The sequence below is a fragment of the Varanus komodoensis genome, unplaced genomic scaffold (assembly GCF_004798865.1).
Source record: "Varanus komodoensis strain SLA01 unplaced genomic scaffold, ASM479886v1 scaffold5, whole genome shotgun sequence".
Taxonomy (NCBI): domain Eukaryota; kingdom Metazoa; phylum Chordata; class Lepidosauria; order Squamata; family Varanidae; genus Varanus; species Varanus komodoensis.
Window position 1 is genome coordinate 30,483,631 of NW_025336087.1, and position 23,713 is coordinate 30,507,343.

At 40.7% G+C, this 23,713-nt stretch overlaps 1 protein-coding gene across 2 annotated transcripts in view; it reads left to right on the forward strand.

Moving 5' to 3' along the window:
* Positions 1 to 277: 277 nt before the first annotated feature.
* KCNN2 (potassium calcium-activated channel subfamily N member 2) overlaps positions 278 to 23,713 on the forward strand; it is a 78,553-nt gene continuing 55,117 nt past the window's right edge. The window contains exons 1-3 of one of the 2 annotated variants that reach the window (XM_044446350.1): positions 278 to 299; positions 1,835 to 3,018; positions 4,384 to 4,479. In XM_044446350.1, the coding sequence (XP_044302285.1) occupies positions 278 to 299; positions 1,835 to 3,018; positions 4,384 to 4,479 (1,302 nt within the window). Of the gene's footprint in view, positions 300 to 1,834; positions 3,019 to 4,383; positions 4,480 to 23,713 lie in introns of those variants that run through there. The other variant, XM_044446352.1, reaches the window with a different exon arrangement.

Consider the following 23,713-nt stretch of genomic DNA (forward strand, 5'->3'; position numbering starts at 1 on the left):
CGGGCAGAACGGAGAACGGCACTAACCAAATACCGTTTCTGCGTGCTGTCTGTGTGCGTGTCTCTGTCTGTCTTGCAGCACCCCACCGCTCGAGGCTGAAGGGAAATCCTCAGGAAAGGCGCCCGGGGACAGGCGAGGGCGCTCGCCCGGAGTTGCCGCGGCTGGACAGCTCCCAGCGGCTCCGAGCTGCAACACGCTCAAGAGCCGGGGCGCGCCCCCGATCCCGCCGCTGGGGTATCCGAAGACAAGGACGGGAGGAAGCGGGACGCCGCTCGGCATGTTTCGGAAAAGGCGTAAATGTGCGCGGCCCTCGCTCTGGAGGTGGCGGCGGCGCGCTCGCGAGGTTGGGGGAAGCCCCAGCCCGGCGGGCGGGCGGGCGGCTCGCTCCCCCTCCCGCTGCTCCTACCAGGGCTTCCCCGCGCCGATTCCCAGGCTCTGCGGTAGGAGCGGCGGCGCAGCTCGGCCAGCTCCCGCCGCTCGCCAAAGCAGGGGCATCTGGCGCAGGCCCGTGGGGCAGCAAAGAGAAAAGGTCCCGCTTTTCGTAGCGCCTGTTTCCCTTCCCTTGGAAGAGCTCCACGGAGGAACGAGGGGTCGGCGGTCCGCCCCGAAAGGGTTAACGCCTCCTGCCCCTCCCCTTCAATGGGAAAGCGCCTTCCAGCTTCCCCTCTCGAACAGACGGAGGAACGCGAGCACCGCCTTCCGCACAGGCTTTCCGGGATTTCCCTTTGTTCAGAGATGGGAATCCTCTGCCTCGGCAGTCTTTCCCTACCGCAATCCCCAAAGCACTTACGACCCACCAGTTCTATAGATAACAATGGAATTACACCGGAGCAAGTGTTTTGAGGACCAGATTTTTTATTAGTCTTTTAAATTCTCGCCGTTACCGTTGCAATTCAGTATCCCTGCGGTCTGCAATTACAGTGTACCCATAGCAAGCGCTTTGAGGATCGCCTCTACCCAACGCCTACACGGTTTCATAGCAACCCTTCCCCCATGACACGGAAGACGACCCCGTTTCTGCTCCTTGGCCAAGACTGCCTTTCATTTTGGATAATGAACTTCGATTGCTCCTTGCTACAGGAGCAATCGAATGAAATGCGATGGGTTTCCAGATCGGGGGGGGGGGGGGGGGCGGCGGCGGCGCTGGACACGGTTTTTTAAAAGCACCATGCGAAAAATTCATTGCATTTAAGACTAGTTTAAAGCCTCCCCGAAGCCTACCGTGAACGTCCACTTACACACTTGCAGAAGCACCCCGAAGGGAGCTGCATGCTGAACAGAATGATGGAAAGTTATTCTCATTTGGAAGGGTGCAAAAAAGGGATAGAAGACCACAACGCTTTCCTTTCCCGAAGGAGGGAGGGGTCGCATACATTAGTGCGACCATTTTAACCTTCTGAGTAATTCGTTAAGGGGAAAGCCCTGTTTTAACCACCCCTGAAGTAATCCAGATTGTGTGTGTGTGTGTGTGTGTGTGTGTGTGCGCGCGCGCGCGCGTGGGGGGGGCGCGGAATAACCCTTACCTGTCTGAACGTCTCTTGCAACAACAGCGGGTGGTGCTGGTGACAGCTCTTCGCCTCCCGCCCAGGTTGCCACTGCAGTGAGTACTGGCGGTGGCCGGCGGAATCCCCCCCTCCGGGCAGAGGGAGAAACCGTGGGAGGGAGGGAGGAGGGAAAAGAAGAGCGCGCGCGCGGCCACTTGGCTGCCCGTCGTCGGCACCAGCAGAGGCACGCGCCGCCCCCGGGATTCTCTCCCTGTGCCTCTTACCTCGCCCCCCCCCGCTCCACTCGCGCGCGCTTCTCACACTGCAGCTTCCCTCCCCACTCTTTGCAGGTGACGTGATGCCCGTTGTTTTGGTACGCCCGACCAATCGGACTCGCCTCCTCGATTCTACGGGAGCCGGGATGGGCCCGTCGTGGCGGCAACAGGACTCCCCTCTGCCGACCATAACGCATTGCGCAGGGTGCACCACCGCCTGGTCTTCCTGCAGCTTTAACAGCTCTGACATGGAAACACCATTGCAGTTCCAGCCGGGCTTCTGCTCAGAGCAGCAGCAGCAGCAACAGCAGCAGCAGCGCCCACACCCGCATTGCCAGCAGCAGCAGCAGCAGCAGAGTCAAGAGAAGCCACAGCAGCAGCAGCAGCCACCCAGCCCATGCCTCCGGTGCAACAACTGCGCTTACTACGGGGCTGCGGCTGCAGCGGGAGATAACCTGCCGCTGCTGCTCCGCACTTCGTCGCCCCTGTCGGGCGCCTTCCGGACTCGTAGCTCGCCGCTCTCGTGCTCCGCAGCCTCCTCGCGCCAGGGCAGCCAGCTCAACGTGAGCGAGCTGACCCCTTCCAGCCATGCCAGTGCGTCCAGGCAGCCCCACCACTACTCCCAGTACCACCACTCCCACTCCCACCAGTGCCATAGCGTGCAGCAGCAGCAGGGGGGCAGCCCCAACAGCAGTGTCAGCAGCGGGAGCGGGAGCCACTACCACCACCACCACCACTTCTCCCAGCCCCAGCCGCCGCAGCAGCAGCAGCAGCGTCGGGAGAGCAACCCTTTCACGGAAATAGCCATGAGCAGCTGCAGGTACAACGGCGGCGTCATGCGCCCTCTCAGCACCCTGAGCTCGTCCCGCAGGAACCTCCACGAGCTCGACTCCGAGTCGCAGCCGCTGCAGCCCCAGCCGCCGCCGCACGCCAGCCCCAGCGCTTCTGCCGCCGCCGCCGCCGCCGCCGCCGGCCCGGAGATCGTGGTGTCCAAACCCGAGCACAACAACTCCAACAACTTGGCGCTCTACGGAGCCGGCGGCGGCGGAGGAGGAGGCGGCGGCGGCGGAGGCAGCCAGACGAACAGCGGCGGCAAATCCAGCAAGAAGAAGAACCAGAACATCGGCTACAAGTTGGGACATCGCCGGGCGCTCTTCGAGAAGAGGAAGCGCCTCAGCGACTACGCGCTCATCTTCGGCATGTTCGGCATCGTGGTCATGGTCATCGAGACCGAGCTGTCCTGGGGCGCGTACACCAAGGTACCTCGCTCGACCGTCGGCCGCGTTCTCCCGTGTCTCCAGGCTCCCCTTTCCCCAGTAGCTTGCGCTTGCTCCCTTACCTTTCCCCCTTTTTATTGCTTCCCCATTCTATCTCTCCGCTTTGTTTTACTCTCCCTTCAACCCCCCCCCCGCGATCATTCTTTTCTTGTTCTTTTCATTTTTCGTATTTCTTGGGTATTCTTCTTGCACCTCGTGTCTGTACCCCCTTTAGATATTTCCATGCTCCCCATTTTTCCGAGGGACAACCTTTTGACAACCTTTGCGCCGTTTGAAAGACGAGCACTTTCAATTCTTGTATCACCTTTGATGCACACTGCCCGTTACATTCCTTGCAGTAATTATTCTGAAACTCCCAAGGACTGTGCCGCGACATTAATTCTAAGGAAGTGCTTTTGGGAATGTGGCCAAACTGCAATCCTATACCCGTTTACTTGTGGAAGTTAGTTCCACTGATGGATTATCCACAGATTCCTGTTGCATTGTCCTTCAGTTCCCACTGGAAGTGTGTGGGACAGTCCCAGTATAAAGGAGCTGTAGATGACTGTGCTTCAATACCCAACAACTTGTTATGGAAATAGTCTTCAGTAGCACTATTCTTGAGTATCTTGGTGGGTAATTTGCTCCAACCTCCTTGCTGTTTCTCCAGGTATTTAGAATAGCTATCTATGTTTTGTTTCAGAACAAATCTGCAATGTACTCCTGCAATAGTAGACATTGTATCATTCAATAACTAATGCAGAAACTTCTGACTTGCGTAACCAGCGGAGAGGAGTCTCAGAAGATTTCTTTGATCTGCTTTTTATCATTCTTGTTCATTGATATTCTCTAAATGAGTGCATCTGGTTTGCAGGCATTTGTAGCTTACAGTTTCTAAACAGATCAGTGACCTGTATGTCTCTTTGTTACCCATGCTGCAAAGCTTAAAAAAAGAAAAAAGGAACTGGGTAATGCTTTGATAAGATAACAACTTGATAAGGCAGCTGTGAATGCCTTGCACTGAAGGTTTCAGCAGCCTTTACAAGGCTACTGCTCTTTAGAATGTTTAATTCCAACAGGACTTGAACAATTTTGCTAGAACAGAGAACTTTTGGAGGGGACTGTTACTCCTCATTGCTTTTGCAGACCTTTAAAAGCTCACATGTTTATAGCACTGGATTCTGCTATAACAATGTGTGTATAGTTTAACCATCCTTGTACAGCATTTGTACCTTTGTCTTTTTAGAAAAAGAAGACCCAGCTAGTAAGCTAAATCTTTTTAGCAACAGATAGCATGTTTCCCTCTGCAATCTTCAAGATGAAGGACAAAAAGATCAATGTAAAAAAGTATCTTTTTTTTCCTTGCAGGAGTCGCTGTATTCATTAGCCCTAAAATGCCTTATTAGCCTCTCCACAATCATTCTGCTTGGTCTGATTATTGTATACCACGCAAGAGAAATTCAGGTATGTTCCACTTATGTATCGGACTTGCTGCTGCCAGTGATTCAAGGACATTCCTATGAAACCAACCAGACTGTGTCAGTGTGTTCTTACAGTTAATGTGAACTCTCTTAGGCACTGTGTTTACTCCAGTGTCAGAGTATAGTAATCTGCATGCACTGATGTGCTTTGTTTGTCATCAGAAACAATTTATTAGCACAAAAGTAAGAGATACAGTGCCTGCCCTTCCACAATAACTTCACGTTATGCTAATCCATACAGGATCACATGATTAACTGTGGAGTCTTCAGTCACCTCTAAATATCATACTGTAGTGATTCTGTATTAAACATACAAAGATAGCCTTTTCTCAGCTAAAGAAAATATTCCTTTAAATCTCATTTAGAAGTGTCACAGGATTTGCAGTCCTGTAACAGTGAACTTTAATTTTTTTAAGTCAGCAAAGCATGGTCTTAGTTAACTAGTAGCTAGCTAGCTTTTTCTTGAAACAATCTAGCTTTCATATCGATTAAATCTTAGATTAAGAGGGATTTCACTCAAGACATAGGTTTTATTCTCTAAGAAGTTGGTCTCTGAATTGTAAAAAGAGTTCTCCTTGTCTGCTTGGAAAAAAATGATATGATTTCTTACTTGCCACCTAGAGCTGTATATATTTATTCAGAAGTAAATCCCAATAACTTTAGTGGTACTTACTTTCCAATCAGTTTGTATAGGATTGCAATCTAGAAAGTTATCCTTACGTACAAAAGGAGAAGTGTAAAGGGTACCTTATATTTTTAAATAATGCTGTCCAAGTTTTATTACACCTGACTTGTGGTCATAGTTAATGTCTTTCAAAAGACAAGCATTTTTTCATAATAATTGAAGGAAAAGCCAATATCTAATCATACAGTGTTTCAATTCATTTTCAATCTGGCAGATATCGTATAAGTCCTTATCCAGATAAAATATATGGTTTTGGTTCAAGGTCATAGGATCTGATTGACTTAACTTGCATAACACCTTTTGTAGTAAATGCATTTTAATAAGAATATTGTATCAGTGAAGCTTACGCATGTCTGCTCAGACATAAATCCCTAATTCAATGGAACTTACTCCTAGGTAAGTGTGTATAGGATTGTACCCTTTAAACAACCTTCCTTTCCCTAAAAGGTGTTGTTGCTATACCTCAATGCAAAGAGTAGGAATGCATAGAAAAACAGTATTTCAAACTATAATTTGAAAGAAATATCAATTTGTCTATCTTTTGGAAACATAAACCTCTAATGCTACATTTTATATACACATTTGCAATAAATCTGAATTAATCATTTGTAGTGCTGTAAATGAAATAACCCCCCTGAGAGTCAGCTGAAGCTTTAAAAACTTACTGATTGTCATAAAAGAAAATGAATAAAATTTTACTGGTAAATTAATATTAATAGAACAGAGTTGAAGACCACACATTTGATCTATAGCAATTTTCTAAAAAGAGCAAACTTTATTAGTAAATACATGTGTTATATGAAGTCAAACACAATAAAATGAATTAATACCACAATTCTTTGCATATTTAATCTGGATTAAAGCTCTGTGAACACAGTGAAACTTACTTTGAAACTTACTTTTTCATAGAACTTAGTAGTGTGTGTTATAAAACTGAGTGCTGCTTACAGTTCAGTAAGTTCTAGCAAATTCAGAGAAGCAGCCCTGAACACTTATATTACAGGTACAGATTTTGGAATATTTAGACCTGGTAGTATGTTGGGGAATTGTAACCTTACAAACCCTTTACACTTGTGATTGTTTTTCTTTTAAGACATATATTATAAAAATATATCTTTACCAAATAAAATAGACCTAGTTCTGTGATTACTTCTAGCCAATACCCAGTTAAGAGGGCCTTCAATGAATGATGATCCTTTTTTTCCCCTAAAGTTGAAATACCTATTATTGTTATGAAGACATTGGCGTGCCACAACTGCTGTAGGAATATTAGATAAGGAACTGAGTATTCCTTTCTCTCTGGCCATAGCTTTGAATTCAGAGCGTTATAACTTTTATGAATTGTGTGGGTCCACTCTGCATGCTATCCAGAAGTACTTTGACTATTCAAATGCAATATAATTAAACTAGCAAGAGCAGTAAACAACAAAGGATTTTTTCTTCTAATTGCAGTTCAGTGAAAGACTTAAGTTTAAAAGGATATAGCTGTACATTGTATCCAAGAACTTTAGATTACCAAATAAAGCATCTTTGGGACCAAGAATGAGAATAATGAGGAACATTTTGTATAGAACTATCTAGTACAAACTGTTTCCTTGGGATTTTCCATATCATGCTTTCCAGACTCTTCTATGGTCAAAAGTTCAGTCTCTTCTCTGGTTTTGTTTTTCTACGCATTTGCATTGTCAATTTTTAGTTTGGATATAAAGCTTTTAGATCATCTATAAGCCTACATAAATAGTCACTATATCTGGTCTTTTGGGAAAATAATAGAGTGTTATTATCCTTCTTATTGTACTGGAGCAATTTTATATCCTTAGCTAAGCTTAGATAAAGAATCTAAGCCTTAAAAGGGGGGCTCAGTTTCTATAGAAAGAATTAAATGATCAGCTGTCTACTCTATTGTTTTCCTCTTCAGCACTGTGGACAGCTCTGAGCGTCAAAAGTTTTGTCTGTGCTTGTTTATGCAATTTAGGCTGCAATCCCAAGCACCTTTACCTGGGAAGAAATATGGCCTTGAATTTGATGGACGTTGCTTCTGAATAGACATGCACAAGATGACAATATAAATATATTTTAGTACCAAGCCAGATATGCACATGTAAAGAATTAGCAAAAAGAATATTTAGACCCTGTTTTGAACTATTTGTTCAAGATGGATGAATGGCTTAAAGAGAGATGAACAGTATATTTTATTTTTAATGTGCGTAAGTTGACTATATGTGCTATACTTGCTGTCTATATAATTTAGCAAAACATAAATGAAAACACTGTAAAAAAAATTCGCTTGAAAACAGAGGAATCAACAAGTTTAAACTGTCAATGTATTGAGTGGTGATGATAATTCACTTGGAAGTCACTTGGAAGTCTTTTTAGATTTGTTTTATTTGGCCAATTTAGTTCAGAAGATTTCAGAAATCCTAGAAGACTTAGCTTGGTGCATAGCTTAATCTCCATGTTCTAAGTTTGTAGAAAAAAAGATTTCTGCTGCAATAAATGTTCATGGAACGTTGCATTTGGCAGAAAAAGCTTTAAAATAACAACTCTTTCAGAAAGTAATGCTTGTCATGTTGTGAAAACCTTTAAAGTTGGCTGGATTTACACAAGAGCATGGCTATAAATGCACATAAACACAATTTATAAAGTTGCCCAAGATGTTTAATGAATGAATTATTTAAAACTGAGACAGAAATATGAAGATCACACTTTAGGCCAACAGAGGGAGGTATATATTTTGTTTCAATACGAAACTAAAGCATGTTCAAATTGGACAGAAAATCTTGATGTGAATCTGATCCCTTTTTAAAGTGAAAATGCAGAATTACATTTTCTGAAGGGGAGCTTTCATGAATTAGATTATGTTGCTACACGAGTAAGAGGTTTTTCTTTCTATAATACGGCAAGTTAATAGCTCACCATTAACTCTTTGGAAGGAAATACAGACTCAGGGCAATCCCAGAGATGTCTACTCAGAAGTAAGCCCCACTGAGTTCAATATATGTGGTTTCTAAGTAAGTATGTATAGAATTGCACCTTCAGATAGGGACAGGAAGACAAATAAAAGATATATGGACTACCTTATATGAATTCAATCCAGTGGTGTCTGTCCAATACCAAAGTAAAAATACTTTGTAGCTGAAGATATACAGACAGTACTCCCAGTGATCCGGTTTTCACTTAGAATACCAAATTCCTTTATAATTTCAAAAACATGTATCTATGCATATGAACATGAAAGAACATAAGTTGGAAGAATAAGAACTGCGGCCATATAGAGATAATGCCTGCTTGATTTTCAGTGTTACCACTAGCATGTGTTCATGAGATAATGGGAGAAATCAGCCATATCAATATGCAATGCACATGGCACCTTACTGAGTGTCTCTTTGTTGTAGCCATACTGTTACTGTTCATGGAGACTCAAAATGTTAGTTTATTTCTTTATCTTTACATAAACGTACTATTATTCGTATATGTAATGTGAGTTACACAGATGTTGGTGATGATTTTGATGGATTTGTAATCCGGTTCTGCAAATATAATAGGATAGTCTTTGTGTAATTAGGAAAACAGAAGACATAGCAAATCCGTCCAGTGAACATGGGTTATATGTAGTGGTTGAGACATTCCTATCCGTATTTACTCAGCAGTACATTCTACCTTTTTCAGTGAGACTTACTCCCAAGTAAAAACTTGAACACATTTCCATCCTACGTTAGCAACTTCCATTAGCAATGCACATTTATAATAACTAAATGTTTACATTTCTAAATAAAATTCATAGCATAGTGTGTCATTTTATAAGAACAAAAATAAATCTGAACAATCATTAATAGTTTTGTATATATTAAAAAACTTCCCATGACCCAGATCTTGTGATTACATGTTTATAACTTCAGATGCCTGCATCCTTCATTGCAGGGCATTTGGTCCTAAAAAACTAACATCACAACACAAAGTACAGGATGCACATTTATCATTAAAGCTACTGGAGACTAGCTCTAGTTCTCTGTTGATTTTTCAGGCTTCATGCCAAAATTACCACATTAATTAATTCAGCACTGTGTTTTTATATGCCTATTTTCTGCAGTAGATAAACCCACAAACCAGAATACTTTCTATAATAAATAAGTCCATCAAGGAGTCATGCTGTGCTAACTAGCATGAAAAATAAAAATAAGCCCCGTAATAGCAAAGAACTATGTGGCAGGTCTTTTTGGTTGCTGCCTAGGTACTCCAATGGATAAACAATGTTCACAGTTTAGTAGAATATGGATGCAACTTAGCAGGATTTAGAATTAAATTTGAAGCAAACTGAAGGCCTAGATCTCCTATCATCACAAATAAAAATTATTAGCTAGATGAAGAATTGCATGGAGCAGAACATCATGAATCAAGTGGTCTCATGTATGGCATGATTTATTTTTCTTGTCAATTTACCCTTCCTCTTATAAATGTGCTCTGAAGGACTGGGGCCCTTCTAGAAGACTGTGTGAGGTGGAACTGGAAGCTGTAGGGGAAGGACGAATTGGTGAAATCACTACCGTACTTCCTGTCCGTGCAGCCTCTGCTGGACGCGTGTTCTTTCCTTCAACAGGAGAAGTCTTTCCATTCACAGAGGAACGACCCTGTGAGTGGAGTCAGGAACCTATGCGGCAGATGAGGTTGTATGAAAGAGTTTCTAAACAGGAGAGAGCAACCAAAAAAGTCAAGGGACTAGCATGATTTAGTTGCAGATGTCGTTGCTGCAAAGTATGTCTGCCCATAAATCATGGTATACTTTTCTGTGCTAGAGATACAAAGAGGAAAGCATATGTCTTCATACTTTTCCTAATAGTTGGTGCTATCCAGTTTTGTGCGAGTGAGCTTCTTCTTCCACTCCTCTGCCCTACACCTCTTGCTTACCTAAAATTTGTTCCTGAAGCCCACCCTCAATCCTAGATGTGGGGTGCATGCAGGAGGAAGGGAAGAGAGGGTGACTGTTCCACTGGTGGGTATTATTTACATTTATGCTAACAGCCTAACTCCTGATGAAAACTAAGGTTCAATATAGGTTTAGAAGATACTAATAAATCTTCACCTTTGAGTGAGTTTATGGAGATAGTTATTCCGTAGGCTAGTATTACATAGAAAACAATTATATTTAAAGGGTATAGTTGTCTTCTCTTGCATTGGCTTTTATTTACATCTATGTAGTGAAACCATGGCTTTTGTGGATTTCATTATTTGGGAGTTTGCTATCAATAATTAAATGGGATTTTTTTTTGAGTTTTGCAACCTTCTGTAGAAAATTGCAAATAATGTGTGCAGACCAGAAACTATAACAAAACCAAAAAAGTTTAGTAAGTCATAAATGCATAAAATAATCTGTTTCTGTGCAGGGCCTCTTGTCAGGAAGGTTCTACAGCTCAGTAATAATGTTCAGATTATTATAGCTATAGTTCTATTAATGACATACATGTTGCAGTTTCCAAATATTTTGAATAGAAATAACGAACAATTCTGTATGAAATAATTTGAGAATAGTATGGGAAATAGTAGGTTTAAATTACAGGAGGGCAGATGTAGAGGAGTTTTTTTTAAAATCCTATAATAATATATTGTAACTGAGCAGTTTAGGGCACTGTAGAGCCCTACAGTTCCCAGCATTCTTCAGTCAGCTTTGCTTGCCAAAGCATGCTGGGAATTCGAGAACTTTTTTTTTCTTTCAAACAAAACATAGCATTATACACTTAGTTGAGGTTATACAATTTCTTGGACAATTTCCAAACAATGGTTGCAGATAATTATTTTGTTATTTATGATGCAACAAATATGACAAAGTGATACTTCTACTGGGTCAGTTTGTTTGCAGTTTGGAAGGTCTGAATTCCTAAGTGCATCCTGCAAAACTGGAATATCAAATGCCACCTTTTATCAGTTTTCTGTATGTGCACCTACTTTAACGGAAGAAAAATGTTAGGTAGAAAAGAACATGTCAGTAGTTTTCAAAAGAATCAGTGTTACTATTTTACATTGATGATTTTAAATTCATCAGGAAATTGGATGTATTTGTGACTCACTTGCCTCTGGCAGCCATTGGTCTATGCATTAAATCAACTAATACCAAGTAAGACTGTCTCTGACCTATGGTGACCCTCTGACTGAATCCCATCCAAAATGTTCTCTCCTTGACAGCCCTGCTCAGCTCTTGTAAACTCAAGCCTAATTCCTTCATGGAATCAACACATCTCGTAGTTGGCCCTATTCTGTTTTCTTCTGCCTTCAACTTCCCCTACCATTATTGCCTTTCCAGTGAGTCTTGCCTTCTTGTGACGTGTCTGAAGGATAACAGTGTCAGTTTTGTCATTTTAATTCCCAAGGTGAGTTCTGGCTGCATTTAATCTGGCTGGGACGTATTTGATCATCCATCCTTCTTTTGGGCCAAGGTATTTACTCAGGGTATTTGCAAAACTCTTAAAATGTTTCTTCCTGTCATCTGTCTTCACTGTCCATACACTGATTCACTGTTCATACCCATATATTGTGATTAGGAAAACAATTGGGTGGATGATCATGGCTTTGGTCTCCACTCTAGTGGAACATCCTTACACTTGTAGATCATTTCTAGTTCCTTTATTGCTTCCCCTCCAAGTCTTCTTTGTGCTTCTTAGCAGCAATCTTGCTTTGAATTGTTAATTGAACCAAGGTATGCAAAATCTTTCACAATTTTAATTTCTTCATTGTTAACCTTACAGTTGCATAATTCTTACATAGTCATCATTTTTGTTTTCATAGTGTTCAGCTGAAGTCCTGTTTTTTCCCCTTTTTCCACTTTCATCAAGAATTATTTCATTTCCCTTGTTTGCGGGACCTTGTGTTGCTGGCATATTTTATTACGATTTGGACAGATTCAGTCTTTGCAATTTGGAATAGTTCTATTAGTATCCAATCTACTTCAAGTTCTTTATTCCTTCCAAGTTCTTTCAGAGAAGCTTTGTGATCCCTTTCTAATATTCCTCTTTAAAGGAATCTGTCATCCTTTTATTTCTTCTGCACAGTTATTCCATATATCATTTCCAGTTTCTCTTCATTTTATCTTGGGTTTCCCTGTAGGTTTTTCAGCATCCCTAATCATGGTTTGACTATATCCTTTGATTTCTTGAATCTTCTGGAAGAGTTTCTTGTTTTTCTCTTTTGCTGTTCTTTTTTATTTCTTTGTACTGACAATTATAACAGTTCCTCTTATCGCTACATGTTAGTTTCAGAAAAGCTGCATTTAGGATTCTGACCCTATTTCGGTCAGCTTTTGCTTCTTGCCTGTCCTTAGCAATTCCTAATGCTTCCTCTGTCATTCACATAAGCTTGTTTTCTTCTCTTTTATTACAGGAATTGCCTTTTTGCATTCTTCCTCATAATATGTCTGGTTTCAGTCCATAGTTCTTGTTCATGGTCAGTTGAGTTCACTAATGCGAATCTGTTCTTTATGTGGACTTTATATTCACCAGGAATGTTGATGAAGTTGTACTTTGACAACATGATTCTGTTAGTGAACTTTTACAGCTTTACTCTGATTTTTGATATGAAGAGTTAGTGGTCACTACTAGCAGTGTGTAAAGAATCTGTTTTGTGGGGTGGGAATTCAATACATCTTCTCTGCTCAGTTCTGTGTATTCCAGCCTGTTTTCCCTTTGTCCTAATCCTGACTTGTGCTTAGTGGTCATATGGGACATCCAGCAGGGATTGATGCATGGGTTTACCTAGAGAGGCCAGCATGCACACACCAAAACAAAGCTCAAGCAAAATTCTGTTACCACCTGCATGACTTGTAGACTTTGTGTACTTTGCACAAAATTAATTCAGTGCAAAGAAGGGGCATGCAGCTCAGCTTGTTTCCTCGGTCAGGGCCAAGCATGAGAAAGAAATCTGGTGACCACCAGCCTGCTGGATTTCCACTGGATCTTCACGTAATCATTACCAGAACCTACTCCTGGTCTTCTTTTGGCAGTAAAAATATTACTTCAACCTCCAATTACAAAGTCTATTTTATTTCTTAATTGGCTATCAGTTTTCTGACATGTATTTACAATAAATAGATGGCTTAACAGAATAATATAAGTCATTCTCGTGCATTGTTTTGGATCCCTAGGCCAATTTTTTTCATAGCATTTGATTCCGCTTTGCTTCCTAATTTTGTGTTCTAGTTACTTATAACAGTCAGCATGTTTTGTTTCGGTGTGTTACCAATTTCTTCTTGGTTGCCTATGTAAAATGTTTTGATTTCTTCTTCTATAGTAGCTCTTGTTCATCTGTAAACTTGAGTGACGGTCATGTTGATAGATTTCCCAAGGATTCTGATTGATATGATCAACCCCTTACTCCCTGTGCTACATCTCGCCTCAGTAGGAGAGCCACTTCACTTCTTCTGAGTTTGTCATTTCTAGAATAAAACACTTTGTGTTTGTCTGACTGAAAATGCCCCAGTGCACTTTAGTTCATGCACGCCAACTACTGATATTTAACTGTTCCACTTCTTGCTTTGAATTTTCCTTGATTCATACTTCACACATTCCATGTTCCAGTTGTTTGTGTTGTGCAGCATCAGACTTTCCTTTCACTTCGGTGCATGTTGGCCACCAGACTTTTATCTTTGATCTAGTTGTGTCATTAGCAACAGCGCTATTTGTGCTTGTCCTTTGCTCTTCCCCAGTAGTTGACTGAGTGCCTTCCTACATAGGAGCCTCATCTTCTGGAACAATCTCTTTTTCATTTGGGTTATTTCATAACAGAGTTTTCAAGGTAAGAGTATTCAGAAGTGGTTTACTGCCTTCTTCTATGCAGTACTCACCACTCAGTTTGAGTGTCAATGTCATTGTCTGTGAAAGCTCTTCCACTGGTTTCAGTGTCAGTTGCTGCCACCGCCAAGTAGCTGCCCTTCAGGAGTTTCTCTTTCCCCATCATCATTAGTGATATCTATTCTCTTCTGCTGGTGAGAATGTTATTCCTGAAAACTGTAGATGCATCTTAGTCTTGGTGTTTCAACTTTGACCATTCAGCCTTGGGAGACCCGAACAGGAGACCAGCCTAGGAAGATTCTGAGCTCCTGCTGGCACTGCTCTTGGCTTCTCTGATCCTCTCAAACCTCCCCCCCCACACACACCCATTTAATGTAGGCATTCAAGAGAGGGATGTAAGTCTATTGGTTCATACAGTCTGGTACTAATTACTGGTAGTGGCTGTCTTAAGTTTCAGACTTGAATGTTTTGCAGCCCTGCCAGGAGCTGCCAGGGACTTCTGCTCTAATATAACATTGTTTCAACTATTCACATTTGGAAATTCATTTACCATTCATGTATGAGCAGCAACAATAAAAAGTTAAACCTAACATTCTATAAGTTTCTCTTCTTAATTATCTGAAATGGTCTTTAAAACTTATCTATCATATATATGGTCTAGGAACTAGGTGGTTGGAAAAAGGAATTTCCCTTCTCTATACTTGGGCCTGAGGGGTACACCCACGCAAAATGCTTTTGTTTTGGTGGGGGGATGACATGCTAAACATATCCCCAGTATACTTTAGAATTAAATAAAAAGAAGCAAACATAACCCTACTTTTCAGATTTGCAATTTGGAAATGAATTTACTTGGCCAGCACTTCCAGAATGTGGCCATATTCATATTTTGGCAATTAGGCAAGGGAAGGAAGTTCCAGAATTTCAGGATGGCATAGAGAATGCCTTTTTGTTAGATTTCCTTTGTAGCTTTTCATTCCTATTGTAAAATGAACGGAATGCAAGCAACATTTTATACAGCTACATATAGTGAGCCTTCTCTATCCCTTCTGGATTACACTTGAGAGCCATCATTATTTCAGTGTTGTTTGGATTCAGTTTCTTTACTTCACATACTCCATGCAATTTCTTTGAATCACTGACTCAAAAATGATATCCTGAGTAAGTCCAAAATTGTGAGTTAGCATGTGGGTTAGCATGTAATGATCCCTTCTCCCTGACATCCATGATCATGAACTAATTTTGGCTCACTCTGGCTGTCTCTTTAAATCCACCCCCAGATTACAAAAGCCAGCCAAGAGCTGGCTTTCCTAATCCACTGATGGAGCAGCCAGAAACCACTCCTTTAAAAGTGACAAGCAGTACCTCGTAGGGACTGCCCAAGGCTTCCCAAAATTTTGGTTCATTTTCTTCGCACCTACAAATTTTCCATTGTGCAGCATGGCTCAAAACCAGAAATGCAACAGTTGGGAGAACATGCAGAGGGCTCTTACTGCCCCCGCTGAGCGGGCACCCTCCTGTGTGTTGTTCCAATGCTGGAAGCTGTCTCCATTGCACTTCAGGGCACTAGTCCTGTTCATGCAATGGAACGAAAAATAACAATACCCTTAAGCACAATGGGAAGGATGGGGAACCAGGCATCACACCAGCTGGCCTGATGACCTTTCAGCTGGCAGTAGAGTTATAGGTCAAGGGAGCCAGGATTGAAAGTAATCAAACCAATCTCCACCTCATCCCAGTGACATGAGCACACTGGAGATCCACAAGGATGCATTCTGTTTCATGTGGCTGCCCTGAGTATGTGGAGACCTGGACGCTTCTAGGTCATGGCCCAGAGTGGAGAAGGAATTCCTGCCTGCAGCTCATGGGGAAACCTCTCAAGCTGCAAGCGGGAATTCCATCTCCACGCTGTGCCACAGCCCTGAACCCGGCAGGATGGAGAGCCCATTCCCACCTCTGTCTCAAGAGGCGATCAAGGGAGCTGCTCTTGTCAGCTGCTCCCAGTCGCCACCTGGACACTTCTGTGGCAGCTGTCAGCAGTGCTTACCCAGATGGTGATGGCTGCTCTTCTCACCATCAGTGCCGGCCCACTTGGACACATGGGTGGGCAGCTGTCAGCCGCACTCACTGGCTAACTGCTTAGTGAGAGCAAGATGGAGATTTTGTTGCTCTTGTGAAGTGGCTTTCTTGCTGTGGGCTTGACCTACAATGGGTTTGGACATCCATGTTTGAAGAATGAAGCCCTGGTCTTCTGTCGAATTACAGTGGGATCAGTATTACATGTCATATGTTATTAAATATTAAAATGATTAAATTATTCTGTTGTAATGCATGGATTGCATCTGACCACCTATGTATAGATCAATTCAATATATTTAGAAAATTGATTTTACTAATAAATTTGACTTTCTGAAAGATCTTTAAAAAAATAGCTAAATATTTCCCTGATTAGTGCATCCATAACTTCTGCGAGTACTGATTATTTCTCTTAGAATCAAAAACAAATTGCACAGGTCCTAGTACACAGACTGCTGATAGATAATGCTTTGAAATCTAGGCAATATAAATTTTCTTTCCTATCAAATACTGTCTTTACAAGTGTATTCATATAAATCCACATGCTTTCAAATAAAAGAATAGCTTAACATCCTAACAAGAAGGTGATTTTTTTTGTTTTTTTTTTCGTTATCGTATATGTTGTTTATTGTTCTTAGTATTGTAAGCCGTCCTGGGACAATTTTCATGTAGGATGGGGTAGAAATATTTTAAATACATATATTCATATATACATACATAGTATATATACATACATAGTACATATACATACATTAGTACATATACATACATCATATATACATGTATTTTTGGTGGAACTTACAGTAATAAGTGAAAGGAATTGTATTGGGATGATTTTTAAAATAAAATATAACTATCTTCACTAGCAGGATATATGAGGTAAGAAGAAAACGAGCAATGTGGGTGGACTGTGAATATTCAAGATCCAAATTCATGTGGGCAAAGTAACATATAGTCTCACTGACAATAAATATAGCCAAAGACACTTCTGAAAGCTGGAGTGGCTAGATAATCACAAAATTGTGATTATAACTGACAGTGTCCATAACTGGCTACTTCCTCTAAATAGTTAGACTGTTGGCCTGAGAAGGGGGCACTTTCAGTGAACCATTGTTAAGTGCTTTTGGAGGCACTAGAGTAACCTGTAACAGTTCCAGTTCACAGTGCCATGATGAAAAAAAGATAAAGCATGGTCAGTACTTAAGCACTGTCCTTTGATTGGCAGTTGATGTTCCTGTACCATATGATGAAGGATGATAGCATCTGAAAGCATTTTTCTTTTGCTCTTTAGATGCATTAGATAGGTTGAAAGGGAGGAATCTGAAGCTGACTGATAGTGTTGAATGCTACACATTAATATTATAATACAGTTCAGTACAGGAAATGGAGAATACTGATAGTGTCCCATTACAAGCTGTAGAGAAATTTGAGCAGGGCTTGAGGATGTCAAAGAGTTCACAGCAACTTCCACTCACTTTTAATTCAGAATCACGGGTTGATCACTTAATAACAATGCATTGTGGTCTCCATGGTATGAAAATAAAACTACCCTTGAGATATTACACACACACACACACACACACACAGAAGCAGTAATTTGATATGATGAGGACAGCATCAGTTTGCCTAGCCTTACAAATCACATTGTCAAAAACTGATGACCTGAGTAATAATAAAATGACGATTATTCTTATTTATCATTTTTATTTTGCAAAGCATAAAATTTATCTTCATTTTTCCTACTGTATGGAGTAAGTGCTCCAGTCTTACAGCATAGAAAGTGAAATCTAATCTGATTTATACATAGCTTCTTGAATTCATGAATATTTTAAAAAGTATATTCCTAAAATTGAAAGCCTTCATGTAATTTTGTTCAGCATGAGGGATCGATCAAGTTTTTCTTAACTGAAAACAAAGATTAAAACATCTATAAATTTGTATCAGGAAACTTATTTGACAAGCATTTCATTCAGAGAGGATTTTGAGGATATGAGATTGTCACACATGCTATATATAAATGAATGAAATTCAGAGTGCAAGCAAGCTTCAGATGCAACTTGAGATAGTTTCTTGTTAACCTCACTTATAAACCCCATGACTGAGCATTATGGAAAGACTTTTCATTCCTTATGCATACTGGCATGCTTAAATAAATGCAATCAGACATGCTGCCTGGGGAACAAGTAATAAAGTGTGAATATGTGTATAACACTTCATCTTTACCTATTCTTTTCTGAATCCTACCTTTGAAACAATGCATACAAAATGTAGTTAGAATAGACCCTTTTTCTCCTTCCCACAATATAGGATTCTTGTGATCCTTGCATTTTATCCATATTAGAAAACAGCTATGGGATACCGGCAACAGAGGCATTGGAGTTTTACAAGATGCCTGACATGTTTAAACTAAAGCTTCACTGAGAATAGACTGCTGGCATTGTTGTTATTGGATACTGTCAAGCCATCTCCAATTTAAGATGACCCTATGAATGAATAATCCTGTGGTCCCCCAGACAATTTTGGGAAGTCATAGGATTGTGCGTTTACTTTCTTGAGGCACAATCCTATGCATGTTTAGAGGGAAAAAAATCCTACAACTCTCAGTCTGTCTAAACATGCAAAGGTTTGCACCATTAACTATTATAGTCTTTATTTTTATCCGTTAGGTGGCTCATTAATATTTACATATTTAAATAGATAATTTTAAAAGGTAAGATATTCAAAAGTGAATAAAATGAATAAAAGATGGAGATTTACTGGAGATGTGAGCTTGCAGATGAGCTAGGAATTCAATATCACAGTTTTATCATACTCTGTACTGCATAATCAGATATGGAAAAGGCAGTTTACGTGATAGCACTGATGGGGTTTGATAGTGTGTTGCAGAAACCCCATTCTCTTTTATAGACCCTGTTGCATTCATACCTACCTCTCCTTGAACTAGTATGGACAACTGCTATCATTAATTCCACCAACATTATCATTAAACAGAAGTAGCTTTCTACTTCTTGGACAGTGGTGGGCATAAAATAGATCTGAATCTATTAGTAGATCTTTGGGTGATTTTGAGTGGGTAAGAAAGATTTCTGACTCCCAGTTGGTTAACAATAGCAGGTACAAGATGACTCCTTCAACCCCAAACCCTGTATTATGCTGCTGAAATGATGAAAGAAAGCAATACAAGTAAGGAAGGAAGCATTACACTCCTCAGGAAACCAGGCATGGATTTGTGAGGGACATACTAAGCTCTTTTCCATTCAGATACTTAACCCAAATGCCTGTCTTTAGAATCTTTTAATTCTAAATGTATGTCTTTTACACCAGGCTCTGATTCTAGAATCTTGGGGTTCTAGTAAGAAACAAAGCAGATCTTTCAAGCCTGAGGTTTGCCGGCTCCTGGTCTACAATAAACTCAGTCAATGTGGAGAAGGCTGGGGATTAATCCAGGGATTTTCTGCATGAAAAGCATGTGCTCTGCCACTGAGCTACAGCCTCTCTCACTTTAAATTGTTTCCATGATTAAATTATCCTCCATGCAAAGCATTCCTTGCACATAAGAAGCAATGTATCAGAGAGAAGAGCCCTGACATAGACTTCTCTTTAACATGTTTGGTCTGTTTTCACAAGAGCTGTTGTCCTCTGCCCACTTACCTGGGAGTGAGTTCCACTGAACCTTGGGGAACTTATTTCTGAATAAACAGACACAGGATTGTGTAATACATGACATGAAAGAACTAAAACAAAACTATCTAGAACTATCTAGAACAAATGGCTATTCTAAGCTAAATCACTACACAGTTGAAATTTCCATTTAAATCAAGACTGCTTTATTTCAAACCTGGAAGAGCTTAATTGCTCTAGGCTGGTGGCAAATATTCCTTTCCTGGACAATACCCTTGAGTGGACCATGGCCAACAAGCTCCAGTTAACAAATTGAACTAAATCCAGACAAGACTGAGATACTCTGAGTAGGTGGTTCATTTGATGGTTTAGATGAAAGCTGTTCAACCTATTTTCAATGGGGTTTAACTCCACTTAAGGAGCAGGTTTCTAATTTTGAGGTCCTAAATGAGCCATCTTTGTCACTTGAGGCTCAAGTAGCCTTAGTGTTACACAGAGTCAACTATCAGCTCCTGCTAGCAGCCCAGCTACACCACTTTCTGGGCAGGGGTAGCTTGTTTCCAGTAATCTGTACTCAGGTAATGCCCAGCTTAGATTAGTGCAATACACTCGGGGTAGGGCTGTCCTTGAAGACTCTTCAGAAGCTGCAGCTGGTGTCGCATGTGGCCACCAAATTAATAAGCAGGACCAGAAAGTCTGAACATACAATATGAATTCCAGGTAACTTGCTTTGTCTGCCTGTGTGCTTATGAACCCAATTCAAGATCCTGATTTTAATCTAAAAAAATTATGCAGTTTGGGATCACAATTCCTGATGGAACACTTTTCCCAACCTGAACAGTCTGAGCACTGTGTTCAACATCTGAGGCCTCTGAGAAGGGAAGCTTGGAGAGTGGCAACAAGGGGGAGGCACTTCTCAGTGGTGGTATCCCAATTATGCAGTGACCTTCCCTCTGAAGTTCACCTGGTACCACCCTTTCAGCACCAGATCTAGACTACCTTCTTTTCTGAAGCACTCAATAGGATTTAAAGGATTTTTATTCTTATATCACATTTATATTACACATTTTTTTTCCTTTTGCAAGGAACCCATGTGGCTTACATAGCCCCCCTCCATTTTGTTTTATCTTCATAACAACAATCCTGTGAGGTAGGTTAGGTTGAGAGTAAGTGACTGGCCCAAAGTCCTCCAGTGAGCATCACAACTAAGTTGGGAGCAGAACTCAGATCTCCCAGGTCTCCAGTGTAACTGTTCAAATTTTTTGGAATTCTGTTTTCAATTTTGTGTATATGTGGTGAAATGCTTATGTGGTTTTTACTCTATTTGTAGTTTGTGTGTTGTTGCAAACTGACTAGAGAACTGAAGTAGACAGCAGTAAATAGTAGGCCATGTGACAAGAGGGTACGGACTTGCAGGCAAACTGGCTTCTAGATACACATTGGACTAAGGCACTGTCTCTTCATTGGGGTGGGTGGAAAGCACTGCGTAGCGTCAGTCGCAAGGTGAGCTATGCATGTGAAAAACAAAACGAGAGAGTTAAGATCAGGCAGAATGATTATATGGATACAATTGAACTGGACCCTCAATTATTATTTTTAAAGAAAGAACACATTGAGCCCTCATTATAAAAATGGATTTCAGATTTAACACATTTGGCTTAAACTGTTTAGTAGAGCAGCATATATTTGTATTTCCCACTGACAGACCTAAGGGATACCAGGTATCCTTCCCTGACTCAAATAAGCAAAACCACCAAACAACCCCAACTAGGAGTGACAGAGAAATTAATTTGGTTTGCTTTTTAATGAAAATTTATCTAATTTTTGCATTTTCAACCAAAATTCACCTATTCTTTGATACTTGCACTTCTCTGAGATTTACAGCAGAGTTCTTGAATCAAAAATGTGTATAAAATATGTATAATAGGGAAACATGAATCCAAAAATACGTATATTAGTGAAAAAACAATTAAATTGCATTATGTTAAGAAATTTACTTGCAAAATATGTGTATCGTACAACATTGCATAGAAGAAAGCGCACACAAAATGTATACAAATTTTCATGCTTTTTAAAAATTGTAAAAGATAGGAGCAACTTAAACCTAAGAATGAAAAACCTCTTAAAACTCATGATGGACTGAATTTAAGATTTAAAAAATGATACACTTGAAACCAAATAGATAGATTTGTGCATTCCTATCCTGTGTATGGCTTTGTCATCTGCTGTGGATGGCTGCATTTATACCTGTATTGGTTATTATATCTGGTTACTTCGTAAGTGTTCATACTGAAGGGAATAAGTTGAAGGTTATTTTGGTTTAATGCCACTGTTGGTGAACATTGAGGTCTCCTGTCAGGATGGTTCTTTTTCCTGCTGAAGGCCCCTGATATGCCATTTTAAAACTATGCTGGTATGTATGTTCCACTGGTGATGCTGCACCCATCCTGGGAGAAAAGCAGGTGTGTCAAGGTTGTCCAGATAGGTGTTGATCCACTAGATGCAAAAATCTACCTATTCTGCTGATACAGACTCAACATTTGCCAGCCGTAAGGCTGGTGTATGTATTTATTTTCCATTCTAGTGAATGGATGGGAAGAAGAAGAAAAGAATACTTTCCCACTTGCAGTGAAACACTGTTTTCTGCAAGTGGATTTCTTTATGTTGGTATAAATGCAAGGTAAATGCGAATGCTCGATGCAATATAATCTTATGCATGTCTTCTCAGTGGGACTTACTTGACTTCAGTGGGACTTATTCCCAGGTAAGTGCATATAGCATTGCAGCGTTTAATGAGTATCTCAAGTACATTCATACAAAACACTTCAAGACAGAGTTGGCAACTGAAAGAACAAAATAGTTGTGGCAGCATATGAATAGGAAAGCTATGCTTCTTTGAAGAAGATTGGCGGATGCAGGTAGACATAATGTAGGAAACTGAAAATAGTGCGTTTTTTTCTTTTAATCAGTCTGATTTTAATCACTGGGCAAAAGCTCCCCACTTAATTAAATATGATCACGTCATTCCATTGGTTGATATTCCTTTGGTGTTAGGTAATATTTTAATCAATGAGGGGATGGTGAGATAGTGTAACCTTTAGAACAACAATTTGATGTTTTCAGATTTGTTCTACTGTCAGAAAACTTATATTCATTCTGTACTATGTTTTACTGATGCCAACACTTTCATTGACCTCAAAGGTTAATGTGATGGCTTGCTGTTTATGCATCATTGGAGGATTAGGCATGGAATATCCAGCAATGCTGATCTGCCTCCACTGGTTCCTTCCCTCTGATATTGCAAGGTGGCTTTTGTGCTTTTAAAATTAACCCTAGAAATTAGAAGAAATACTTGTTTCCGGATTGGGTCTGTTCAGCAGAGGGACCATCTACAAACTCCACTGGCCTGTGCCCGTCTAACTTGGTTTATTTCAGTTTGCCTTTAGAATAGCACAAGCCCTGTTGCACAAGCAGTAGGTCTTAGGAGTGTATGGACACAACAGGACATTGTTTAATTTGAACAATCAGGTATGATGTATGTCACACTTCTTTCTTATCAAACTAGGGTTACATTTACCAATACAATAATATATTGATTGATTCTCTAATGTACACAAATATAAAAATTGTGTTTTCCCTTAAAGAAAAATCTTAGGCTTAAATCCTACACATCAGGAGCAATCCTTGGATCTCAATCAGTTTTCCAAGATGGCCACATCCCAGATAGCTATAATTCTGAAGTAACACAGGAGAAGCAGTAACCTGAGCCATGCCTCAACTGGAATTTTCCCAATGTTTACCATAATATCATAATATCTTTGTACAACATCAGTTCACTAAAGCTCACATCAGCTGAAGTTACTAAATGGGCACTTAAAGTAAACCTATCCACTTTCCTAGGAGTAAGCCCCACTGATCTCAGTAAAACTTCCTTCTGTGTAGGCATGTGTTAATCTGTTTTTAATTAAGTACATAATTCTTGCTTGAATTCTGCAGCTATTTGAAATGTAGCAAGGTAAAGGTGGCCCAAGTTTTAGTGAGAATCAGTAAGAAGGCCTGTGAGA